Source organism: Corvus cornix, chromosome 2 (genome assembly GCF_000738735.6).
Source record: "Corvus cornix cornix isolate S_Up_H32 chromosome 2, ASM73873v5, whole genome shotgun sequence".
Taxonomy (NCBI): domain Eukaryota; kingdom Metazoa; phylum Chordata; class Aves; order Passeriformes; family Corvidae; genus Corvus; species Corvus cornix.
This window is the reverse complement of record NC_046333.1, coordinates 10,246,691-10,272,937: the sequence shown is the minus strand read 5'-3', so window position 1 is coordinate 10,272,937 and position 26,247 is coordinate 10,246,691. Positions and strand designations below refer to the sequence as shown.

The 26,247-nt window shown below is 39.5% G+C and overlaps 1 protein-coding gene across 2 annotated transcripts in view; it reads left to right on the top strand.

The window, feature by feature from the left end:
- Nucleotides 1-23,420, top strand: part of LARP4B (La ribonucleoprotein 4B) — a 57,002-nt gene extending 33,582 nt beyond the window's left edge. Inside the window, exons 6-17 of one of the 2 annotated variants that reach the window (XM_039548767.1) lie at nt 174-310; nt 2,659-2,762; nt 4,540-4,650; nt 5,139-5,192; nt 5,549-5,758; nt 8,744-8,850; nt 9,433-9,570; nt 11,000-11,045; nt 14,081-14,245; nt 18,151-18,272; nt 18,901-19,012; nt 19,561-23,420. In XM_039548767.1, coding sequence (XP_039404701.1) covers nt 174-310; nt 2,659-2,762; nt 4,540-4,650; nt 5,139-5,192; nt 5,549-5,758; nt 8,744-8,850; nt 9,433-9,570; nt 11,000-11,045; nt 14,081-14,245; nt 18,151-18,272; nt 18,901-19,012; nt 19,561-19,842 — 1,588 coding nt within the window. In that variant the 3' untranslated portion in view covers nt 19,843-23,420. Of the gene's footprint in view, nt 1-173; nt 311-2,658; nt 2,763-4,539; nt 4,651-5,138; nt 5,193-5,548; nt 5,759-8,743; nt 8,851-9,315; nt 9,571-10,999; nt 11,046-14,080; nt 14,246-18,150; nt 18,273-18,900; nt 19,013-19,560 lie in introns of both variants that reach the window. The other variant, XM_039548766.1, reaches the window with a different exon arrangement.
- The last annotated feature ends 2,827 nt before the right edge of the window (nt 23,421-26,247 follow it).

Sequence of the window (26,247 nt, the reverse complement as noted above, 5' to 3'; positions counted from 1 at the left end):
AATAAAACTGTGTAACTTAAACCATTTAGCAAGCTTTTAGCAAGTGATTTTCATTAATTAGCAAAAATGCTGAGGGAATCTGTCTTCTATTATGGGATGAATTTTTATCTCAAATTTATTGGACAAAGTTAATCTGTGACATTTCCCTATTTATATTTTTTTTCTTCCAACAGAGAAAATCTTGCCAGTGACATGTACCTTATATCACAGATGGACAGTGATCAGTATGTGCCAATAATGACAGTAGCAAACCTTGATCATGTCAAGAAACTCAGTACTGATATGGATTTGATTGTTGAAGTGCTGAGATGTAAGTAGAAGTTCCTCAGTGCTAGAAAGCATTTTGGTTGTTGGTGTAGAACTATTAATATGAATTTTTCTTCTCTTCCTTTCTTAATGTATTGCAGTAAAATGCCATTATTTTTCTGTAAAGCGTTAAGTAGCCCAAGCAGCTTAGACCATCACAGTTACAGCACTGTAGTTTTACCAAAGCTACTTTGCATTCCCGGTATTGAATAATGAGCTGTGCAAATAAGAATCAATGAGTTTAAATTGTGGGATGTGGTAGGACAACTCACATGGCTGGAGGATCACGATGGATGTCTGTAGACTGTTGTGTAAAGACAGGTGGGGAAAAAGGGATGGAGGAGTCTCACTCTGTTAAGGAGAACCTTGAATGTATAGAAATCAACTGCATCAGTCGTGGAAGCTCTACAGAGTGCCTGTGGGTCAAGATTAGGAGGGTTGTTTCAATGGGGATCTTACAGCAGGCATCTGCTACTGACCTAAACCAAGACAATAAGGCCACCAGAGCAATATTTGTGTCACTTCAGCAAGCTTTGGGTCAGCCAAACCTGGTACTTACAGTCAATTTCAATGGCTTAGATATTTGTTGGAAGAACAATACGGCAGCTCATGTCATCCATCAAGCTTCTGGAATGTGCAGAGGACTGTTTCCCTGTACAAGTGTTAGATGTGGCAGCCAGGAATCAGGCACTGCTGGACTCACTGCTCAGAAACTAAGAAAGCCTGCTTTGTAATATCTCAGTTAGTGGAAGCCTTGGCTGCAGGAATCACAGAACTGTGGAGTCTGGGGTTGTGCTGAGCACCCTGAGCGTTTCTAAGGTTTTCGATTTTGCAAGAGCAAACTTCAGCTTGCTCAGAGCACAGTTGGGAGGGATTCTGTGGGAAGTTTCCATGGAGGATAAAGGAGCTAACTATACTAGTGCTGGGAGTTCTCTCCTGGAAGCACAAAAACATTTCATCCCCGTTAAAGGTAAGGGAAGTAGGCGGATCAAGAGACACCCTTGGCTTAACTCTGCTTTTGAGTCTGCTCAAAACAAGAGAGAGGCATATGAGAGATGGAAAAGTGGATGAATACCTGGTGAGAGCTACAAGGACATTGCCAGGGCATGCAGAGATGCACCTAAAAATGGAAAAGCTCAGCTCAGATTGAATTTGGCCAGAACTACAAGTTTTGTCAAAAACTAGAAGGGGTTCTTCAGATATGTAAATGATGAACAGAAACAGAAGGAAAATATTTGCCCTCTGTTAAATAGCACAATGATAGCAAACTGAGTGGGGAAGTGGATACTTCAGAAGGGAGATCCACCCTCCAGGAAGACCTGAATAAGCTTGAGGAGCGGACTAACAAGACCCCTATGAAGCTCCATAGAATAAGTGTAAGGTATTGCACCTTGGAAAACATAATTCAGGAGTACAGCACAGGCTGGGTTCTACCTGGCTAGGGAGCAGCTCTGTGGAAGGAGACCTGGACCAGACAACAGGATGCTGGGCTGCATCAATAAGAGCAGCAGAGGTAAAGGAGTCACTATTCCACTCAGAGCTTGTTAGGTCACACCTGGAATACTGTGTTAGTTTTGGTCCTGACTCCACAAAAAAGTTGTGGAGGAGAAGATTGCATCCAGAGAAGGGCCCCAGAGGTGATCAGAGGACTGGGAAGCCTGCAGTATGAGGAAAGGCCAAGAGAACTGGGTTTGTTCAGCCTTGGAAAAAAAAGGCTCCGGGCAGACCTTATGGCCATCTTGCAAGGAAGATGGAGACTCCCTTTATATAAAAAGTCACATGGTAGAGATGAGGGGTGATGGGTACAAGTTACTCCTGGAGAGATTCCAGTTGGACACAAGAGGAAAATTTTCCACAGAGAACAATCAGTCATTGGAATAATCTCCCCAGGGAAGTGGTGGATTCCCCAACACTGGATACTTGAAAGATTCAGCTGGACAGGGTGCTGGGCCATCCTGTCTAAACTGTGCTTTTTACCAGGAAAGGTTGCACCAAATTATCTTTGAGATCCAACCTGATATTCTGTTTCTTTGATTAAATTCTCAGAAGAGGCTACTGGACATTACCACTAAGGTAAGAAAAAAGCCCCAAACAACCATGACTCAATGTGTGCTTTAGAAGAAAACAAATGAATTGGGATTTTCTAGGCTGGAAAAGTGTGGATGTGATAAGGAAACATGTCTGCTTGGTTTCATATGTTTGAAAGTGTCATCAGTCATTGTCTGCTTGTTTGTTAATGTTCAATAATATTTGAGGCTCTGCATTGTAAAACTGTGTTGACAGCATCTTTTGGAGTGCAAAGCTACTACATTTGCTGATAGCGAAAATGCATTCTTGTCTTTTCTCTCTTAGCGTTGCCTTTAGTTCAAGTGGATGAGAAGGGGGAAAAAGTTCGGCCAAATCAGAATCGCTGTATTGTGATTTTACGTGAAGTACCTGAATCTACTCCCATTGAAGTAAGTGTTTCCTTGTTCAGTAAAAAACATCTTTCCCTTAGGACTTGGAAGTTAGATTTCTTCTAGATTTCAATAAGCACATCACATTTCTTACTACACTGTTAGTTTCTAACAACACTTCTTAAACTTAGTTTGTTGTGTTTGTTTGGATAATAAGTATTTTTGATAATGTTGCTCATAGGAAGACTATGGTAGAACCTGTAGCTCTGCAGAGAGCTGAGAAACTGATAGTGCTGTCTTTGGTAGCGTTACCATGATTTTCTTGGACTTTGTCTTATCTATATGCACGTGGTGCTGAGATCCTTGGATAAATAGACAAGGATGAAAGAAGGTAAGCGTTAGACTAGAAAATGCCACTGTTGCACCTTGGCTTGTTCAAGTAAAGCAGTTAAAGCTTTGCAAACATTTCCATAGTGCTGAGGTGAGAGGTGTCAATAAGTCACTAAGGATCTCTACTGGCTTGTGGAATGAGTGCAAGACAAGAGAACTTCATTCTTTGAAAGATACTCAATGCCACTCTTGATGAAGCAGGGACTATAACTAATGGAAAGATTAGAAAAAATTATGGGGTCATAATTAAACCATCTTGAATTTTCACAAAGGAGGAGAAGGCGCAGATTCTTGATGACGGGTAGATATTTTATTTTCTCTTCTATTTAATTTTACAGGGAAGACTAAAGATTCTGAAAGAGTTGCTCTTGATAACCTTTATACAAAAATCAGAAGTACTGCAGTTTAAAACTGATAACAAAAAAGTAGGTGGCCTTAAAAACAGGAACATGAAACAAAAGGCTAAAAGGAATTGGAAGGAAGAAGTTGGATATATGCTATGTATATAGCTTAAAAATAGTGGCTACTTCTCGCTTTCCAAATGAAATGTAGCATTTCAAAGATTGCCTAGCTTTTAGTATTGTACATTTAGAAAAAAATTTTTTTTGCTGTCATCAGTTTGTCAGGTTGGATATATTAGCACTTGATGGTCACTCTTAAATGTTTGACAACAACAAAGTTCTGAGGAGTCTTTATTTTCAAAAGAGTTGGTCTCCAGTGAAATGTTTATACATTGCATTTGAATTTGTCAGACTGGAAAAATCTAGACTTAACTAACCAGATTTAATAGCCTATGTTTCCTGGCACAGCAGAGTCAGGCTTTATTTAAGCAGCAAAATTCCAAAATGCTGTAATGCCTCCCAACTTGTGTTGCCTTTTGATGCTGCTCAGCTCAAATCCGTGGCAAAACCAAAAAAAATGCAAATGAATTAAAACAAATATTAAGTCCAGTGTGTGTGTTTTCTGTAGAAACTAGTTGGTTATGTTTGAGGTAACATAAGCCCTATTTCAAATACATGCATCTGTAGACATTTGAGTTAAAGCTTATCTGCAGGTTTCTGCTGAAAGGGCAGGATTTTCCTGTCCCATGCCATATGCACAGGTTTTCATGTGGCTCCATGGTTTTTGGGGACAGGTGAGAAATAGACATCTTTCTGCACTTGATGCCAAGTTTAAATGTCTCTCTGTGGCCTAAATAGCTCCCAGCTAAACTCCTCTTGCAGTATGGCCTTAGACAGTGCTAGTTTGAATTCCTTCCAGTGGGGAGAGGGAGCTGACACTACTGCAGGTGTACTGAACGACTTTGTTCTGTTTTGTAAGCCCAGCAGTGCTTTCTTTCTTTCCTTCTTGGAGTGTTAGAGTTTTGTACTTTAAATTGATGTTTTCTTCTCTCCATCCTTCCCCTTCCCCCCCTCCCTTTACCTCCTTATCAAACCGCTTTCCCCAGGAGGTTGAAGCACTTTTCAAAGGAGACAATTTGCCTAAGTTCATCAACTGTGAGTTCGCCTATAATGACAATTGGTTCATCACATTTGAATCAGAAGCTGATGCACAGCAGGTAACACTGTTTTTTTAAGCATATTAGAATGTAACAGTAAAAAAGGATGATATGAGGGTGAATTGATAGGTCATAAACTGTATTACAAATGCGTAACAACTTAAGAAAGATACCCCGAACTGTGAAACAGTAATGCTTCCCCTTAGGTAGCATCCAGTTTTCAGTAACTATTAAACATAAAAATTTTTTTTGTCTTGTTCACATATCCTGGCTTCCTGGCTGAAGCTGTGATTGTTTTGTACTGAGAATGTTGATATTTTGGGTGACACATTGAAATGCTTCAATCATAATGGTTAGTCTTGTTTTAATGCTACTGAAGCACTGAATGATAAGTTTAATGTTGCTAAATGCAGATGATATATGAGAGTTTGCTATACTGTAACATTAGCAGACACTCCAAGAATTACCGTTAGGTTTAGCCTGTCAAAACTTAAGTTTCCTTTATTTAAATTATATTTGACAAATATAATAATTTCTTTTTTTTAAAGGCTTACAGATACCTTAGAGAAGAAGTGAAGACTTTCCAAGGAAAACCGATTAAGGTAAACAGAGGTTTATGATGTTAGGGGTGGGGCACATGTGTATGTTCTGGGTTTTGTGGTGCTCACTGTGTTTTCTAATACAAATTTAAGTGGTCCAATCTCAGCAGCCATTTGACCTGGAGGTGGGCTTAGAAATGTAGCACATACCAGGTGTTCATTTCTCCTTTTCCTCGTTTCTGGCAGTGGCATATCCAGCCCAGCATCAGGGAGGAGGGAAGCATTCAGTAGTTCCTGCTGTCCTTGAGGGAGAAAGCAGTGGCTGATAAGTGTCCAGTAGAAGTTTGAGGGCTGGTAGTTTGAACCATCCTGACTTAATTTGAAAGTTTCTGTAATAAATAATCTAATCTCCTTTGCAGGCAAGGATAAAAGCAAAGGCAATAGCTATAAACACATTTTTGCCAAAGAATGGATATAGACCTCTGGATATGAACCTCTACACGCAGCAGCGCTACACAACATCCTTTTACATACCTCCAGTATACAGTCCCCAGCAGCACTTCCCACTGTACAGCTTAATTGGCCCACAGACCTGGTCAGCCACGCACAGCTACCTTGACCCTTCATTGGTAAGTCTCTGGATTCTGAAACAGTTGTGTTCTTTTCAAAGCTGGTATTATTTTTTATTGAGGTGTAGGAAACGTATCCTGAAGAGGGGAGTTTAAGATTCTAATTCCTCTTGAAAAACAGTCCTTCAAAATCCTTCCCATGGTGTACAAGATGGATTATTTGAAAATTGTATCTGGTCTCAGACTTTGAGGACTGTGATTCTCTTCTTAAACCTTTTAGGTTTTGAGGCAGTTCTTTAGTAAGGATTTGTCAAGATGCCATGCTGTCTTATCTTCTAGGAGGAAGTTAGGTTCTAGGTTAGCATGCTGAATTGCCCTATTTGGCATATTCTTAAAGCAGAATATTTTCTGTCCAATAGTAACATCTCTTTTGCCAGTGAAGAGTAAAACTGCTTTTGCTAATTACAAAAATCACTTTTCAATTGCTTTTTTCTTAAAAGAGGCTGTTGGTAAGCCTTGAAGCTAGGGTGGTAGCAATAAATCCTTATATACTGTAATGGGACATCCACTGTGTCCTGCAATGCTGCTTCCATCTTCTCCGTTGTGACAGTCTCATCAGAATTACCTTGGCCCCATTTAGCTGGCCTTTGTTACCTTAAAAATACATGGGTGGTCTCCTGTAATGACTGGGAGGCTCAGGTTTCCTATGTGGAGCCTCTTTCTCCCCTTTGGAGATGCCTCTTTACTTATGGCTCAAAGAAATGAGGGGAGCAATGCTCAAAATTAAAGTTCTTTAGATGGTTTTTTTTGGCAGAGGATTAAAGTGTCCTTGAACAAACTTGAGCACACATCCTCTGTACTGAACCACGAGCTAATTAAAAAGTTGGTGTGCTAAACACTTCACACACAGGGAAGAGAACCAGAGCTGTTGCAAGGGGAGGCTTTCTCGGAGGGATGAAGAATGCAGAGGAGAGAAGGTAACAGAGCAAGCTGTGTTACTCCAGGAGAAAGCTGCCTTGTTAAGCAGCAATGAATGTGAATCTTCCTGTAGATAAACTAAGACTGGCTATTGCACAGTCTTCCTCTGGGATGCTGAAGTAGCTGGATGGGAATGGTATAGAAGACCTAGATTAGTAAGCCACAGATTCAGGCAGAGTAGACTGTGTATCCGCCTTATGTTATCCTGTAACTTTTTGTTTTAAAGAAGGCTTATTGGTCCTGTCCTTTGGGGAAGACATTATGAGTTTGTCAGCATTAAAGATCTCATACTTTTCTTAGTCAAAACAGGAAATCAACTGTCTGGGCTTTGCCTTTCACTGTTTTGCAGTGTATTGTCATTGGTTAGCTGCATTTTATGTACATGACTGTAACGTGATGTTTCTTGATTTTTTTGTAGGAAGAGCTATATTTGAATAGAAATCACTTGAGGAGAACAGGGACCATGAGGAACCATGACACAGCAATAATTTTCATGAGACAGGGTTGCAGTTTGCATGTAGAGACTTGTGTGAAAATACAGCAAAGTTTCTCTATTCTGCTTCAACATAAAGACTGCTTTTTCTCATCTCTAATTTGAGATCTCCAGTAGTGTGGGCATACCATTTAAGTTTTGAAACTTGAATATGGCAACACTTGTCCTCAGGATTCTAAAACTACCTGGTTCTTCATCACGTACTTAATAGTATTTGAGAAAAGATCTAGTTTGTCCTGCTTGGGGAAAAAAAAAAGAAACTGAAAAGAAAGCATGTTTGAGCCAGATGACTTCTGTGGAGATGCTTTTGGTATTATTGGAAAATGGAAAAAAAAAAAATTTTCCTCCAAAAATACCACACATCATTATAAAGAAAGAAGGGTTGAATATTGCTAGTGTCCCCAATATGTTCAGTGTCTTCTCATTTTTCAGATTCAGTGGTTGCTTGCTAGTTCTGGTGGAATTTTACATTAAGGTGTAACTCTTAAACCAGAAAGCATTACTTTGATGAAACTTTGTTCCTTGAGGAGCTTTATTTAAGGCCTTTTTTAAAAGGCCTTTTTTAATGGCCTTTTTGTGGAGTCTGAGGTAGCATTTGCTGTCGTGCATGCTAAGTTAGGCTAGCAGTAGTTTGATATGACATCTTTGGTGCTAAATTTTGTTTTCCATTGATCAGTGATTTAACTTGTGCAAGAAACCTTTTTCAAGTTTAAATGTACCTTTATAGAAAATAGTCTTAATCCTAGCTGTTTCTCATCATTTAATAGAGTGTAGGAGGAGTCTTATTGTTCTGCCTCGTAGTTATTTTCAGGGGGAGAAGACAAGCAAGCATTTGCTGGTGCTAATAGTAACATTTCTTAAATGCAACTCACTTATACATTTAAATTAAAAAGACACAAGTGTGCTAGCAAGGTTGGAAAGATTACTTTGAACATGCTTCAGGTTTTGAGGTATCTTGTTACTACAAGACATTGATATGCACCCACCCCAGAAAATCTTTTGCTAATGTTGTTTCTTCAGACAAGAAGACAGTGTTTCATGTGTAGAGTAAGGTGGTAAGATCTGAAAAGCATCAGAGTTCCACTTAACATCCACTTATTCTCTAGGCTTTATTTAGATGTCACATGGAAGTAGAATGAGGAACTAAAAAGAAGTTGTTGAGGGTTTTTTTTAGGGAGGAATTCACATGTAAATTATAAGAGAAACAATTACAGGCAATGTCAATTAGAGGCTCTGACAAAGAGGTGTCTCTGTACTCCAAAGTCATGTGTAGTGTGGTGTGAAATAGGAGGAGAGCTATTTAACTTACAGCCAAGAATTTTGGCTTGATGTTTTTCAATCCTCTGAAACTATCATAAGCTGAATATGTGTAGTGGCTGACTTCTCAGAAATACAGAGGCTTGGAGTTTTTTCAGAAATTTTTTAAATTAGCTACAAGGCATTAGACAGATGCTCTGTTTCTGCTTGAGCCAATCTTTTAAGTACTGTCCTGCACAGAATGACAAAAAATATGGGGTTAAGAAAAGTTATACTCGGTTTGTTTATAGTGATGAGCATGCAATACGTTTTTTTAGGTAACACCATTTCCAAATACTGGATTTATCAATGGGTTCACATCTCCAACCTTCAAGCCTGCTGCTTCTCCACTGACAACACTCAGACAATATCCTCCCAGGAACAGGCAAGTTAATCTATCTTTTAACAATACTGTTGTGTTATCTGGCATATGGGGTTTTCATCTGCTTATTTTAGTAACACCAGCTAACTTGAGAATACTTGTGAAACTGAACCTGTTGCCAAAGGTGAGGCGAAAGGGCAGATGGTGCTCCTGTTGTTAATGGATGTAGTGTTTTGAAATGTAAATGGACAGTCTGAAAGCTGAGGACTTGTCTGTTCTGTGATTTAGGGTATTTAGCTGAAATATTCTGAGAGATGACATGTCATCAGCAGGATTATTCATATAGTAAAGGTCTAGTTGAGGTTAATTTTGATAATTCACGTGACCTGTTACAATGAATGTTGATCATTCTTATAAATGAAATAAGTGATAAAGGACTGAAGATCTTACTTCTGAATTCTGTGAATAGGCTTAGGCCTCAGAAGATCTCTGGTAGTGCGTATGTTGAAATGACTTTTGAATTTATAGGAATCCTAGCAAGTCACATATACGACATACAATACCCAGTGCAGAAAGGGGACCTGGGCTTCTAGACAGTCCTACAATATTCAACTTTTCTGCTGATCGTTTAATCAATGGCGTCAGGAGTCCACAGACGCGGCAGCCGGGACAAAGCAGGGCACGGATGCAGAGCGCTACCACCAGTTACACCAAGAGGGAAGTGGGAACTGGGCGGATGGAACAGAGCAGCATTGACTCATCCCCTGGCTTAGGGAGAGGAAGGTGAGTGTGCTCCGTAGTTGTCCTCTGAACAGCCAAGTATTGCTGCTTCTGAACTACTGCTTTTAGTGGAGGTGTGGTATCGTTATATTTTCAATACTGCTTCAAACTGAGACTCTCCTCAAACCTAAAATCTTGCAAAGTACTTCACAGAAGGTGTTAAATGCAGAACAAAGGCCAAGTGGACTTTGATACTTTCCTACTGGATGAAAATCATTATTGGCAAGTGATGAACAGTTTAGATCTGTAAGATCCGTAAGATCTAATCCTCTATCCTTTCTTCATCTGGTGCAAGAAAGTTTCTGTATATTATTTGTTTGACTTTAATGAAGTTCTGTGCATTCTATTGTTCAGCATTGTAGATTGTGCACCTGAACCTGTATTAGCAGTGCTCATTCTTAACTTCTTAAGTTGAAAGATCAGAATTTTGACCAAATTTGGCATACACAACAACAAAGATGACGGATTGGTATGAAGGGAGGAAAAACGCCTGCAGGCAGCTAAGGAAACTATTGTTACGTAGTTTTAAAAGCAACCAAACAAAAAAACCACAACCAACTACCTGGGGAGCTGAAAACTGGAATTTTTATGAATGCAGTTCTAGTAAGTGCTTTATAAAAGTATTCTGCAGCTTTGATAATGATTGTATTTGTCTCTAAGTAAATCACATTTTGAATGACTCACTGAATTGGAAGATAACTCAAGTGTTTTGCACACGATCCTATTTTAGACTTGTATCATTGCAAAATTAAATGGGGATTTTGTGCAAGGGTTGTAATACCTTTCTAAATCTAATTTACCAAATTGTGTTATAACTAATGGATGAAAGTATGATTAAGAACTCAGGAAACAAGATGGCTCAAACTATAGACTACAAAAATGTACAGGAATAGTCAGTACTTAGAGTTGCATTTTAATGTTTCACTGTTGAATACATTTAGAGTAATAAAAGTCAGACAAAAAACTTAAAAAATATATTGAATCTGAATGCACTGCAAATTTTACACTGCTGCTTGGAGGGGCTTTACCTGAAGCAGGGCTGGGGGCAAAGTGCTAAAAGTGTTTTGAAGGAGCTTTACCTGGATTGGAAATAGTTAGCTATATTTGAGAAGTTATATTGGTGTACAAAAAATCCTAAACCCCTTATTTGGATACTGTAATGTTTTGTGTAATCCTTACATAAAATCTCTACTGAGGTACTTTTAACGCAGGAATTACTTGTAACTAGTGTGTTCTTATGCTGATTTGCATAAGATCTATACCTTTGTATTAATGAGAGCTTGCTAGGAATTTTTCCCTAAAACATTTCTTAATAACCTGTGTAGAATGAAGATGGATGAAATAGCAATTGGAATTAATTTCTTCTGTTTTCATTAGCTGCTGTCCATCCACTTATTAGGCAAGGTTCTGATATCTGCTTTCTTTCCCATAGGAAAAACTCATATGGCTACCGAAAGAAAAGGGAGGACAAGTTTACAGTGAGTGTTCATGATCTTATTTGTCCCTAATAAAAGTAGGGTAACAAGGCATTAGTATGGATATTATCATGGAGTAACAGGTGACATAAGTTACTGCACAAGCAGTTGTACATCACAGTTGATTAAAGATAATAACAGCTCATTAGTCACATGAGTTCACTGCATTCGGGTATCAGAGATTATTTTCCATTAATGCAGAAGTCAGGGAAAAGTTAAAATTACTCTTAGAGTGGCAGAAGATTCCCATCTCAGTTTTTTTCAACATGCCAGTGTTCACGTTCAGGAATAGCTAAACTAAAGTTCAAAGCACTTGATACTTCATTATCAATAATGGTGACATTGAAGAACATTTTATAGAACCTTGTGTCATAACTAATGTTTCTGCTGTGCATTATGAAGTGGTCATTTTCTTAAGTGGTTATGAAGTTCATTTTCTTAAATGCCAAGTGCCACTTGGTAAGGGTATGCTAACACTATTGAAATACTGTGGTTTTGGTAAACTGGAATTCAAGGTTAATACCAAAGTAGCCTTGATACTTTGATGTAGCACTAGATGTAGAAGAGAGAAAAACATGTTTTTGTAGGATTTAAGGTTTGATATGATAAAACTGGTCATTTCGTTGCAATTTGTTTTTGCCACAGATGGCATATATGTGAAGTTGAACCAGGTTATTTCCTAATTCATGTTACAATTGTGAAGTAATACTGCTGCATGAGCCATAACACTTTCCTAAAGGTCTGGAATCATTGCATTTGTGTGTTTGTGGCTCCTGCTGTTGAGTAGCCTTAGTGAACTTAGATAAAGGAGCAGGAAAGTTTAGCAGGTGATTCCTTCCTTTCAGTTCTCATCAAACTTCCCAGAGGCAGTGAGACCAGATTACATGTAGGATTCCCAGTACTTCTTCCTTTTGCCCTTTCAAAGCTGCTTGAATTTTTAGAGTGAAGTTTTCCTATTAACTTTCTTCTGTATTTAAAAGAACAAGGAAATGGTACAGGTTAGGCATGTGAGTGACTGGAGTGAAAGGATTACCTTGGATGCTCTTACTGAATAGAGCAGCACTTCTGACGGAGCTGACTGCAAAGATTATTTGAACTTTGAATGTAAAAACTTGTAGATGTGACTTCTTTGGAGACCCACGGTTCCCGTCTGTCAGCGCCAGGCTGTAATTGCAGCCTGTACAACCAGCTTCCTTCCAGTCTCTTCTGCACCAAGCATCTTTAGTTTGTAGTGTCCAGTGCTGCACCTTGAGCAGAGGTGAAAGCTGCTGCACACCCATGGCTGCATGCACTGCAAGGAAGTGTACTTGGAAGCAAAAGATTGAAATTTTACCCCCTCAGATTGTGGAAATAATTGAATCCAGTATCCTGTTTCTTGTGTAATGCTGTAGCAATTAGATAGTGTACACAGGACATCACTAAAACCAGTTGTATTTGAATGGAGTAATGACTTCTTTAGAAGATTTTTCTTTTTAAAGGAAAAATTAGAGTGTATGCATGTTTGCATGAAAAAGAGCATGAAATTTTTTGATCAGACTGTTGCTGAGGCTGTATACAAAAGCCGGTTACTCAACTTACAGGAAGTTAACTTGAGAAATTTTATGCAGTTAGCTTAAAATCCATTGAAGTCCCCACTCGTCCTACTCATTTAAGATGTTAATACCACTCTTAATATGTTGAGGGTTTTAGGACTCAACTGTGTAACTTAAAATGTTTGTAACATGGAAGCATTTGCTATTGCAGAACTTCAGTCTTCTTTAAGAAGAGCGTGTGCTGTGATTTGAAGAATGACTTTTAAAAATTCGAGTTGTTCCTCTTGCAATTTGAGCTGGATAAGTGTAATCACTCTCCCTGACCTTTGGCAGGTCATCTGACTTCAGTTTTGGAGATTTGCAGTCACCATTGCTGTAGCACTCTTCCTGGGGGTAGTGCTGGGTCAGTAGCAGTCCTGGGGGTTGCAGTTGTTCTTGCCTCTGTATTTATTTGTTCTTTCCCTACTTCCCTGTTGCCACACAATTGTTTTGACATTTCATGTAGTTTGTGAAAAGACCTTGAAGGTAGTCTTGTGTCTGTTGTTCTTTTTGTTCAGAAGCATTGTTCTTACATTCACACCATCTTGACTATATCCTCATATTTTCCTTGTCAAAATAGGAACTGTTTCAAAGATTGCTTTGCATTTGGTATTTTGTAGCAGAGATTATCTTAGCACAGGCCTCAGCACATTCAAGAAACAGTTACTTCTTTACATGCTGTAGATGAAGTTAATTGGTAACTTCAGTTACAGCATATTACAAAAGGAGATTTACTTTTTCCTGTGTAAATATAATATAGATTTACAAATCCTTACCAGCAGTCCTCACAAGTGATCTCTAATTGTGGTACTTTTAACTCCTGAACTGCTGTCTCTAGTGCAAAATAGTTGCATTTAGCACACTGATGTTGGCTTTTTTGCTTGAGACATTGTTTTTCTTCTTAGATTTAGTTTAACAGTGTCTGTTTCAAAAATAGGTTTGGCACTTACTTTTGCATTTTTACAAACTGACAATATCGATTAATACTAATTAGATATAAATTATTGTTGTCTGTACCACATACAAGGCATGCTGTCTTGCTGTTTCTTCATATATCTGAAAATAAGATTCTTGTTGACTCCTGTCTTTTTATTTAGGATATTACTAACTGTACATAAATGGGCATTATATTTTCCCTATATCATGACACCTAAATCAGTCTGTTTTCCTTTCTATGTCAGTGTGTCTGTCCTCAAGGAAGAGTCAGTGAGGAAACTTCTTACTATGCTGGTATCACTAAAGCTGATGCATATGCCATGGCATTTAAATAATAATTAAATATTTTAAGGGCAACATTGGAAAATGAAAGCATGTATTCCCCGGAACTGTGTGGTTTTTCTGGGAGATGAGATGGGGAATCCTTCTCTGGGGCTTTGCTGATATAAGTCAAGTACAAAATACAGTTTAGAGTTGCATATCTTTTCTGTCATCTAGTGCAGTAACCCCTACATGTTATTTCTATTCCAGAGAGGCCAAACACAGTCTCCACCACCCCCAAAACCTCCATCTCCCAGTTTTGAATTGGGTTTATCTAGCTTTCCTCCATTACCCGGGGCTGCTGGCAATTTAAAGACTGAAGACCTATTTGAAAACAGACTGTCCAGTGTGGTAATAGGAACGTCAAAAGAAAGAGTGAGTAGTGGATGTTCATTTTTGTTGGGTAAACAAAGACTTGCATACCTCTTGTTTTCAGATTTGGTGGCTTATATACGGAAATAACTTGTGCGTTTACATGGTTGTAAGAAATGTTCTTTAAAAACAGCTGTCAAATGATGTGCTGCTGCCTTCTTCACTTATAGCTCAGAATTTGTTGGGTATTCTCTTTGAAATGGTGTGGAATACGGGCACCAGTATAATAAGTAGATGTTAATAGCAGAGATTAGAAAATATGCTCTTTGCTGTTCATAACTGCCTCAGGCTTTTTGATAGACTCAGGTGAAAGGTATGTGATGCATTTTCCCTCCTGTTTGAAAGTAAGACTTCTGAGTTGTATATAAAACACTTTAAAGTGACAAACTTCTAAGCACCAAAATAAAGAAGCTGCCTACGTAATCTCAGTAGGCATCATAGCTGGAACAAAAACTGCTACCAAAACCAGCTGGATCCCAGTGTTGTCTTGTCATATTGCTCAGAAAGATGAAAATACATCAGAATAACTTGGCAACCACTGCTATATAGATGTAGTAGAGATGCAGTTGAAAATTAATGTTCAGTAGCTTTTCATAGATTTCATTCTTAGAACTGTCTCTGCCATGCCATCTGTGAGTGACAGTGTGTTCTTCTCCGGCAAGACTCACGTAACCCTCTGCACTGTGGAATGCTCTGGGCTATGAAAGTCTGTATTGGCTTTTCTTGATAACTCTAATTTAACTTGTGTTTTTCCAGCTGTACCACGACTGAAGAACTTAGGCCCTGGATTAGCAGTGCAAAGCAATGTGGTGAACCACCACAATCTCTCATGTCTTCTCTTGCTGGGTCTAGAGTGTTTTCTTTGGTGCCCATGTGTCAGGGGTGGGTAGAGGGTATTTTTTGGTAAAGAAAAGGGGAGGCAGCAGGGCAGCCTGCACCCGAGGCAGTGACTGTACAGACAAGCCATCTACTCTGTCTCCTGCAAGTGGTAGGAGGGGCAACTATGTCCCAGGATTGCATTTAGGGCGAATGTGCAGGTCAGAGCCATGGTAAGAGCAGTGTTTAACTTACTGTGTGCCAGTACTGCAGATTGTAGGCTGTTCTTGGCCAAGTCCTATTAATTTTGAAGTATTGTACCTCTGGTTACTTAGGAAGTGTTTTTTGACTACTGTATTTCAGGTTTTAAATATGATTCCAGCACTTGCTCTTAGTGCTGCAGCTGAAAACCCCTTGTTCCCCCATCACAGATCTAGTACTTGGTTTGCACTGTACTTATTGTAAAGAATTTAGACTTCTCTCATGTAGAGGCAGTCTTCATATCAGTCAGGTACTGAGGCTTTAAGATACTGCAGTGCACTGTCACATTAAAAAGCATCCTTCAATTTACCAGTTTCATTTTCCAGTGTACAGGAGTTACTCTGTACCATTGTGTGGAAGAAAGGGATTATGCTACCTTTCCTTGTTGGCATTTAAATAAAGAGTAAGATAACAGCAACTGGCTCCAAAGAGCAATTGTGTATTGCTACAAAGGTGTTTGAGCTAGCATCAGAGTCTTGCCAATGTATACAGGCTGCTTTTCACCTTGATCTCAGTGTTTTTTCATGTCACCTGATGTAGTGTTACAAAGCACTGAAGTAGAGTTACACAGTGCTTCCCTTGTTTTATAGGTGGGCAAGTCCTGTGTACGGAAGCTGAGGGGACTAAGGGTCTATAATTTCTAGCAGTTGTTATCCAAGCATCATATCTTTATGCTCTTTGCTTAGTGATGCTCTTCTAGATGTAGCTCTGGGGAATGACAGGTAGTAATCATCCCACATTTTGTAACTAGGAAGTGTGGCACTGTGAGATCAAGGGCTGAGTGTTTTGGCAAGGAAAAGCTCTTGCATGTCTGCTTGACGTGAAGCTATTCACACTTAACCATGTACCTGCAAGTTCTGATGCACTTGGGCCAGAATGCTCAGCAGCTTGCAATTTCAAGCCTTTTGCACACATCTTACAGCAAGTAAGACTATAAAAGCTGTTCTGTTATTCCTAAACATCCACCTTTTGCAGTCTTCTACTTTGAATCAAACTAGGCTTAGATCTACTGCAGTAATCTATGCCTGATTTTAAAACAGTATAATCAAATACAATTTTCCTTTATAACAGTGACCATAGGAGTCTTATGGTTTATGCCCTTTTGAATGTTGGCTGGGCTAGGGGAAAAGAAGGGATATCTTGTTCCTTCTGAGCTTGTGTTCTCCCATTGTTGTCCCTTCTGCATACCAGAATCTCTTTGGGTTTTAGTTTTTAGGATGAGACAGGTCAGAAGCAATACAAAGAACATAGCACCCTTCAAAACAAACAAAATGGTTATAAATGTAAGATACATGTTTTTCAGGATACAAAGTTGTCTTTCTCTTTTGCTATTTTGTGACAATTTAAATTAATGCATACATCTTGAACCTCTTTGGCCTTTATCTCGAAGCACAGTATCGCTTGGCACTACCAGAATCTTTTGAGGACTATGGAAAAAGCCTCTTTGGCTTGGTAGCAAATCATTATATTAGGATGATGCAGAATTAGAACTTTGAAGAAGATAGTTTTTAGTTCACAGCACTAGGAGACCTTTGTTTTCATAGGCTGCCTGTGGTTATGTGAACAGGTGCAAAGCCTACTTTGTCAGCAGCAGGTGCAAAATTTCCAGGTTGAAAAAAGTCACTAGTTCCAGTCATTAGTGGTATTCCCCAGGGCTCGGTATTGGGGCCAGTCTGGTTTAATAACCTTACTGGTGATCTGCATGAGGGGATCGAGGGCACCCTCAGTAAGTTCACAGACAACACTGAGTTGGGCAGGAGTGTTGATGTGCTGGAAGACAGGAAGGGAAGGGTCTGCAGAGGGGTCTGAACAGGCTGGATGGATGGGCCAAGGCTGACTGTGTGAGGTTTAACAAGGCCAAGTGCCAGGTCCTGCACTTAGATCACAGCAACCCCCAGCAGCACCACAGGCTGGGGGAGGAGTGGCTGGAAAGAGGCCCTGCAGGAAAGAACCTGTAGGTGCTGGTCAGCAGCAACTGTGCGTGAGCCAGGTGTGCCCAGTTGGCCAGGAAGGCCAATGGCATCCTGGCCTGTATCAGAAATGGTGTGGCCAGCAGGACCAGGGAAGTGATTGTCCCTCTGTGCTCCACACTGGTGAGGCTGCATCTGGAATCCTGTGGCCAGTTCTGGACCACTCACTACCAGACGCTGAGCAGCTGGAGCATGTCCAGAGAGAAGGGCAACAAAGCTGGTGAAGGGTTTGGAGCACAAGTTCTGAGAAACAGCTGAGGGAGCTGGGGGTGTTTAGCCTGGAGAAAAGGAGGCTCAGGGGAGACCCTGTCACTCTCTACAACTGCCTGAACAGAGGCTGTAGCCAAGTGGGAGTTGGTCTCTTCTCCCAGGCAGCCAGCAACAGGATGAGGAAAGGGCCTCAAGCTGTGCCAGGGGAGGTTTAGGTAGGGAAGTTAAGCATTGGAACAGGCTGCCCAGAGAGGTGATGGAGTCAGCAGCCCAGGAAGTGTTGAAGAAGTGACTGGATGTGGCCCTTAGTGCCGTGGTCTAGTTGACAGGGTGATGACTGATCAAAGGTCTTTTCCAACCATAAGGATTCTAAGTGATTTTTGTCATCCAGATATGTCCCAAAGGGACCTAAGCTTACAACTTCTTTGGAAATAACCACAGAGTGTTATTTGTCTGTGTTCCTAAATAAATAGAAAGGAAAAAAATAACATATTCATTACAATATATATATAGGCTCCTTCTGTACCTTCCTATAGTCAATTTACCATATAAAATCAAACTATGAACTGTTTTCTGGTTGTGCTGATTTTCAGGCAAACTGTATTAATTGGATATTTTGATTGTCCTTCTGTGCCTTTTTTCCCCCTTCAGAACATTAATGTGGATGCAAGTACAAACACTATTCCATCAGGAATTCCTCGAGAGCCGCTACCAGTTTCTTCTACATTGCCCAGGACCTTTGAAAGGTCTCCTTCGCCACCCCAGCCTACTGAGTAAGCACTTAATTACATGGGTATAATAATTCTGCTCTGAGTCACATTTGCATTTTCTTTCATGAGGCAGAACAATGTAAATAGCTATTAAAATCTTAATCAATGAAAGAAGTAATATTTTCTTGTACTTGTAGTAAAGGCAATAAAGCTTAATTTCTGAACAATATCATATCAGTGATTCAATCATAATAGCCATTTAGCAGAAGAAAATTTAGTGTCATGGTTTAGTTTCTGTGAGAGAAGTTTAATGAATACCTTACTGTCTTGTATTTAGACAATTTTGAAACAGAGAGAGTAAACCCACGGCGGCTCTGTGGGCAGTACTGATGTCCATACCGTAAAGAAAGTTTTTTGGTGACACTTTATTTGGAACCTGCAAATCAAATAACTGAGTAACTAAATGCTATCAAAACACGACAAATTATGGGTAGTATCACATTGCACAGGAATATATTTTTTTCTATTTTCAATAGCATTTTTGAATGCAATGCTAATCATAATGTGCTAGGCAAATTACAGTTGTAACTATTTATAGTCATACTCAAACTTTTTAGACCCATTATTAAACCATTCATCTATCCTGAAGTTTCATTTCTCATGAGCCTTGCTTCCTGCTGGATGCTTACAGGGACTCCAAAGTCGTGGATAAACAGCAGAGAGAGACACAGAGTACAGAAAGACTTTCTTCTTCCACACTGAGTACTGCATGTAAATCGGTACAAGTCAATGGGGCTGCCATAGTAAGTGACTTCATTACTTCACTTTTTCTTGATGATCCAGTCTGCATTTAACAGAATATTTATTGCTACCCAGTGTTGCTTAATCATGTGAGCCCAGCATCCTAGAATTTGTCCAGCAGCTTTAAATTTACTAATTGGTGGCTTCATGATTACTTGCATGTGATAAAATTATGCAATTAACAGTACAAAAGATATCTCCTTATCTGAATTCTCTTCTTGGTAGTATCCTTGAGGTAGAAGTATTAATACATATGCTGATATTGAAACCAGAGTATTCATCGTGTTTCAGCTGGTTTTGAGTTTGAAAGGGGAGTATTTTGCCCTATGCCATTACCCCATTTTTCTGGCATACTGTTTTACATTTTACCTTTTCTTCAGCTTTATTGTCTATACAGTTCCTGTAAACTTCATACTCAAGCCCTCATCTGCATATTTTAGTGCAGCAGTCTTTTGGGACAAGGACTTAACCCTTTTTTGTTCATAAAAGTAATTTTTTTTTCCTCAGGACGCTTTGTTTAACTCTGTCCTGTTTGCTTCCGATTTTCCAGGAACTGCGAAAACCTAGTTATGCGGAAATTTGCCAGAGAACAACTAAGGATCCTCCTACATTGCAACCCCAGAAAGAACAGAAGCCAAACACTGTAGCATGTGGGAAAGAAGAAAGAAAGCCCACAGAAACAATAGAGAAAAATAGAGAACCTCCTCCTGCAAAGTCACATCCTGGACAACCCAAAGACCAGAGGAGACAGTCAGGACGCAGATCGTCCCCTCCAGCCACTGGCAAACGCTTAAATAAAGAACAGAGTACCCCTCCTAAATCTCCTCAGTGAAAATAACACCTGGGAGGGATTTGAGAAGAGGTCTGCTTCCCACAAATTAAACCCATGTTCCCACTAAGATACCTGAGAATGAGTTGCTGGTTAGGAGCTTGCAGTGATACAAGGCATGTAACAATGCCTGCAAGTTATTTTTCTGTGAAATACTTTTTCCCCTCTTGAACAAACATTCTATTTTTCTGGGTATTTCTGGATAGTTGTTCTAAACCTTACATTTAGATTGGTGCTTAATTGGAGGTGAAGCTTAGTGTGATTTTTTTTTTTTTTTTTTCCAAGGTGTAAAATATTTGTCTTAAAAAAAAAATCAACTTTTTATTAAGCCTCTCTGTGGCTGTGTGAGTGCAAGCTCTGTATAGTGAGTTTTTTCTAAACTGTTGAGCAGAAACGTGCTGCTGCAATATTTTTAATAAACTGGTCTGCAAGTACATATCTAAAGTGTCCAAAAGACTGATAACGGCAGCTAGTGTGTAGAGTGCAAGGAAGTAGATATATTTTACAAATTAGTACGTGACCTTGAAGATTTTTTTTTTTATTGGGCTGCTGTACTAAGTGTCAGCAAATGAACTTGCACTTTTAGGTTAAATGAGTAGCTGTTTCTAGCATTTTTAAAAACTTAACCTTTTTTTGATGTTTTGCACACACAAAAAGAATTCTACAGGGCACCATAACTGTCTTTCTGAAATATTTCCTTTTTTGACTTACTGCAAGCAAGTAACCATCTTCTCACTCCAGAATAAAACTGATGTTATAATTTGCAAATACAAAGCACATTGTGAATAGAAAGAATCAAGTCTGTGAGCTTCTATGGTGGTGAAGCCTGTTAGTGGATGTTATCAGGAGAAAGCAGAGTAGCCTTCTTGTGATAACCTTAGCTTCCCTGTGCTTGTAAGGGAGTTAACTGAGTCAGCGCTGTATATTCTGGTTACCCCTGTGCTCTGTGTAGACTTTTTTTTAAATCTCTGCCCCAAGTGCTCTTTGAAAGAGTTCATATCTTAGTCAGCCTTGTGTTGACATCTTCCTGTAACTACAAGCATTGGCATACAGATTTAAATTTTTCAAGCCGTGAGATAATGGTGTTTGTTTTGTGTGGTGGAGGAAGAGATCCCTGATATTTACCTCTGGGATGAGGTTTCTCACACTTATTTACTTTAGAAGTGATGCGCTTTCTGAAGGACAAGGATGCACTAAATTAGCAAGTTTCTAATAAAGTTGAATATAAATTATTTTTGTTTTAAAATGCCTAAAGCTTTTCTTTAAGTGTTTAAACTGCAGGAAGTTCAGACAAATCTCATTCCTGCTGACTATGACAGTACAGTTTATTCCACAAAAATGTTTATTTAAACAACTGATTTTTTTAAAGAATTATTTCCATCCAATATTTAAAGACTTGAATTTTATTTAAACTTGAAAATGACTTTGCCTTAACTTTTGTACAAGACAGCTTAGAGTTAATGAGGTCTGACCCCATAGAGGGTTAGCATGAATGGAATACAGAATTACTCAGTTACAGTATGTATCTATTGTCACTGGTCTTACTGGGTAAACATACTGTAGTACAGGAACTAGCAGCAGTTTTTGTAATATACCTTAAAGATCTTAAACAGTTGATCTTTTTCAGATTGTTGAAAAACCTGTAAATGCAAATAGTCAATACTGTATTAAATATGTGCACTTGGAAGTGTGTGCTTTGCTTGTACAGTTGTAAATAATCAGAACATATAAAAAGGTACCCTAAAGAAAAAAATCTGATAAAAATTATTGATATTATAAATGTTGCTGTTGAGCTGGATGTAGATAAACTAAATGTTGTGGTTTGAATATTACTTTAATTTGTTGTTTTTTTCTTTTTCTTATTTTATTCTGGTGTGTTGAACTGACTCTGCCTCTTCACTGCAAAAGGGAAATGGAATGAAAGTCTTATTTGAAAGCCCTCAAATGTTTTCCTAAAGTCCCTTTAAAACCAAACAATTTAACCAATTCAAAAGTGTTATGCAATGTAAATAATGAATTTCAGCAGTCAAACTGTAATTTTTAAGTCATTAATAAAAATCAAGTCTAATTGGGGAAAAACTTGACTGCTGCAAAAATATACACTGAAGCTTACTTGTCTGCTTTCAAGAGTATCAGTGCATGGTTCATAGAACTGTAAAGTAACTATAGAAGTTGACTCCTGATAAATTTCCTGTTACAAGCATCAATTGGTAACTAGTTGACATTGTAAATCCAGCCTGTTGTATGCTGCAGAATTGGTCAAAATAGGGCATGTGGAGTCTGTTGATTCTTCTTGTTTAAAAAGCGCACTTTGTGAATGCTGTGGGAGGAGATAGGACCCCGACACCATCACCAAAACTGCTCAACTACTTCAGTCATTGGATTTTTTTATCCCCTTCTCCTTTCCCCAGCGGCAGTGAAAGCGGTAGCTAGATTTGTGTATGGTTTAGGCCAGCTGTATGATTCATTTTGTTTGTCTGCTGCAAGTGAAAGGCTATACCAGCTGCAAACAGTGGCAAGTGGTCCCTTCCAGCGGCTGTGAGCGGCTCGTCCTGGTGCTCAGCTGGTACCCGAGGTGATCTGTTGAGACCAGCGGGATGTGTTGTGCTGTTCTAATGTATTCTGCTGCCATTTGTGATAGGTCAATACACTGTAATTACTGCTTACCCAGCAACAGTCTGTTGCATTTAAAGTTTAAACCTTCTTCTGATGTGGTTTTATAGCTTTTTAAAACAAAAAGTGACAACGCCAAATCGCTGTGTAATATTCAATACAACTTTCCCTTACTGTATTTTACTTTGAGATTTATTTTTTTCCTCCCCACTCAGTGACAAAATGGAGTTTTCAGAGTAGAGCTGTGAAGTTGCACGCAGACTGTTGCTACGATACAGAGAGGGATTAAAAACGTGGCTTTTAAAATGAAAACCTCCCAAAAGCAGTAGCTGAGCTAAAGGTTCAGGAATACAGTAATAAAATTGGCATTTCACCCAGTTAGAACTGTGTGGTGATGCTTTTCAGTTTGAAAACAAGTCAAAAATGGGGTCTGAGATTCTTCCAGGAATTAAAAAAAAAAAATGAAGGTTGCTTTCAAAACTGAACGTGGTTTCAGATCAGTCCCCCACCATGGCACTGTCACTTAGAAATGTGTGAGCAGTGGCAAATTTTTTATGTTGCTGGGTTTTCCTTCAAAGCCTTGAGCCGTTGGCATGGGAAGGTCCTTGTTGGAGCGTGGTGCAGAGTATCAGGAGCAACAGCTGACTGTAATGGTGCACACCTATCTCTGTATCTCCTTCAGCTACAGGTAGGGGTTTCTGTGCTTTGTAACCTATTACACTAATAGCAGCAGACAATCCAGGATTTCTAAGGAGACCTAACAGCTGCCAATTCATGAAATAGAAGTGTAATATGGGAGCCTTTTTGAGGGTTTTTGTTTTTGTTCTTCTTCCATTAAGACTGGAATCAAGCTTACATGTAAACTATCAGTAATTTAAGTTTCCTTTTGTGTCATAAAATGTAAAACTGTCTAATTTGAAAAAAAAAATATGTAGGTTATGAAAAATAAAGATTTAGGCACTGTTGAATTCCTGATTTTTTTAATTAAACATTTCTTCAGCAGTACTTTTCATTACCTTTTGTCTTTTGCTCCCATTTTTGGAAATAGTATATTTCTAATTTTGGGAAAAGAAAAAATCTTTGCTCTTCTGTTCAACACAGCTCTTGTAACTATCACCTAAGGTTCTGTATCAGCAGCAAGAACCCCTGTGACAGATCTCTGACAGCTGCCATGTCTTTCTCTGTTAGGTAACTATGACTGGTTAACTTTTTTAAAGCAAACACAGAACCTGATATGTTGTTTACTGGAGGTTCTATTCATTACTGGTTTCCTCCATTAATTAGATAAGGTATTGGCTTGGTCTTAAATATGGATTTTAACGTTTGGGTTGGTGCTTCGGTTGCATGGTGCTTGAATGTGGAGATGTCCTGGGATTATTTTTGGCTTTAGCTGGTTGTAGAAGTTACTCTGGTCTTGCATCTAGGAAAGAAGAGCTTCTGGGATATCCTCTGTCTACATGAAAGAATATTTTGGAAATAGTTCAAACACGACCCCACCACCCCTCTTTTTTTTTGTTTCATTAAGGTTTTTCTCTTGCATAGCTATATAACAATGGATGTAAGCATGGAAGTAGGCAGGTAATCTAACCTGTTCAGGAGCTTACCAGAACAGTTACTGCTCCTATTTCCCCACTGCTGTCTGCTCAGCACAGTAGGCCAACACAGGAATACCAGCCTACATGTGCACTGTGAGATCTCCAGGCTGGAAAATTCACTTAACCATTGGGCTTTGGTGATGACCTGGGCTACAAGAAGTTGAAGGCAACCAATTTTCACTTGAGCATGCACTATCCTGTTCTGACATTTGTCCAAAGTTTTCTACTACTTAACATGTAAAATTTGTCAGCACAGAAATTTGTCAGCAATGTAGCCATAACTCTAGTGTGGCTCTGGAGGACCACCCCAGCTTTGATGGAAATTGGGGATCTATTTGTTTGCCCAGCAAAACTGGGCAGTGTCCCCTTTGTGCTGGTGTTCCTCAATAAAAAGTGATGTTCGGTGATGGCTGCAGCAATGTTCATGCTGAACACATGGTTTTGTGTCCTCTTGGGCATGATGAGAAAGAGTGAATGTAGGAAATTATGCGCAATTTGAGCATCCAAAGGTTACTTATTTGTCACAGAAACTGTGATTCATTACGCTTTCATCCTAAGGCTTCTTTAGAAAATAAGATTTCATGAAGTTTTAAGTTTTCTAATATGCTTATACTTCACAAACCTTTAAGCTAAAACCACCTGTTCCGGTATAGCTGAGTTTTTATGACTGCAACCATTTAAGTCAGGGAAGTGATTGAATTTCAAATTTTGCTGGTGTATAGATGAAAGCAATGTTATGCACTTCATCTCTGCTTTTGAGAGAATGAGCTCCGTAACAGCCTGGTGCCATCTGGTTGCAGTAGCTCGGTTACTGCATCCTCCTCTCATCATGGATATACATCTTGGCAGATATTTCAATGCCCAACATAAATTGATCAGGTAGAAATTTAACTCCTGTGGAAGTGGCACATGGAATACAGTTCCTGAGCTGTTGTGCCGAATAAGCACAGAAATCCTGCAAAGAGGCTGGTTGGCCTCAGCTGTGCCATCCATCCTGTCTGTGTGCTCCCTCACATCTGCACCCTTGATGGTCTGAAAAGTACCAAGAAAGAGGAGGGTCTGGAATAGGTCAGAAGCTGTTGTACCAGCAGTAGAGTGGAAAAAGGAACAGGAGTACAGTTGATGCCCAGATAAGACTGGCGTGGTGATGGTCCTGGCAGGAACACTGTATTACAATCAGCCAAAGTAAACTGACTATTGGTACAATTGGCTTATGATAAATGGAAGGCAAAAATCTTGGCTTAGATGTTGCCTTGCTCCCTCCAGCCTATGTGGCTCCAGTCATCAAGTTTGGTCATTTTTGAGCTTTTTTCTCACAATGGAGAGGAGAAAAGGTCCAGTTTCTTCTTTAGTGTTTTTGGCTATTATGTACTAGCTGTAGATGTGCTAAATCTTAGATCTCTCTCATGATACATTAAAGGTCTCTGTGCATCTTGTCACAACTGGTTTGGGAACAGTTCACTATTTTGCAAAATGGAGGGCAAAAGGGGTGGGTATATGCTGGGGAAGGGAGTCAAAGATAAATATCACTCCCTAATTTTTCTTAAATTCCCATCAGTTTGAGGAGCAAATTGCTCTCTGTGTGCTTGTGTTACGCACGTAGGGTGTGGAAGCCATCCTTGCAGCCTGATGGCTTCACATCCCATTTGCTGGAGGCAGACGGCATCTGCAGAGCAGTAAATCTACCGTGGCTAAGGGTGCTCTGAGGAAGGAGGGATAAATGTAAGGATTTAGAGTTGCAAAACATGCCAAAGCTGGGCAGATCTAAGAAGTCTACATGGGTGGAATTACTGATAAAATGAAATGTGTCTAATGTCTTCCAAAACAAAGTCACATGCACACTCTCCGTGCAGTTTGAGATGTCAGCCCAGGTAGAAGCAGGAACCTCCAAGGCTCTGGGGTCTTTTCCAGGAACACACAGTTCATAGGCTGTGGCTCATACCAGAAACTTTCACCACTTTTGCTCTTTTGTCTCTGACTCCAATGTACTTAGCTCGGGTTTATGGTGTCAGCATGGAGTGGAGACAGCTCTGCACGGCAGCGGCTTGCAGCTCTGACAAGCCAGCCCTGTGTGGGGTGGGAGGCAGCTGGTGCCTCTTCAGCAGGAGGGTAGCAGGATGCACTTTGTGATGGGAACAGAGGTGGGCAGTTAAATAAACTTGGGGTGGGGGGAGAAGGCCTTTTTCCTAAATGGAACTTC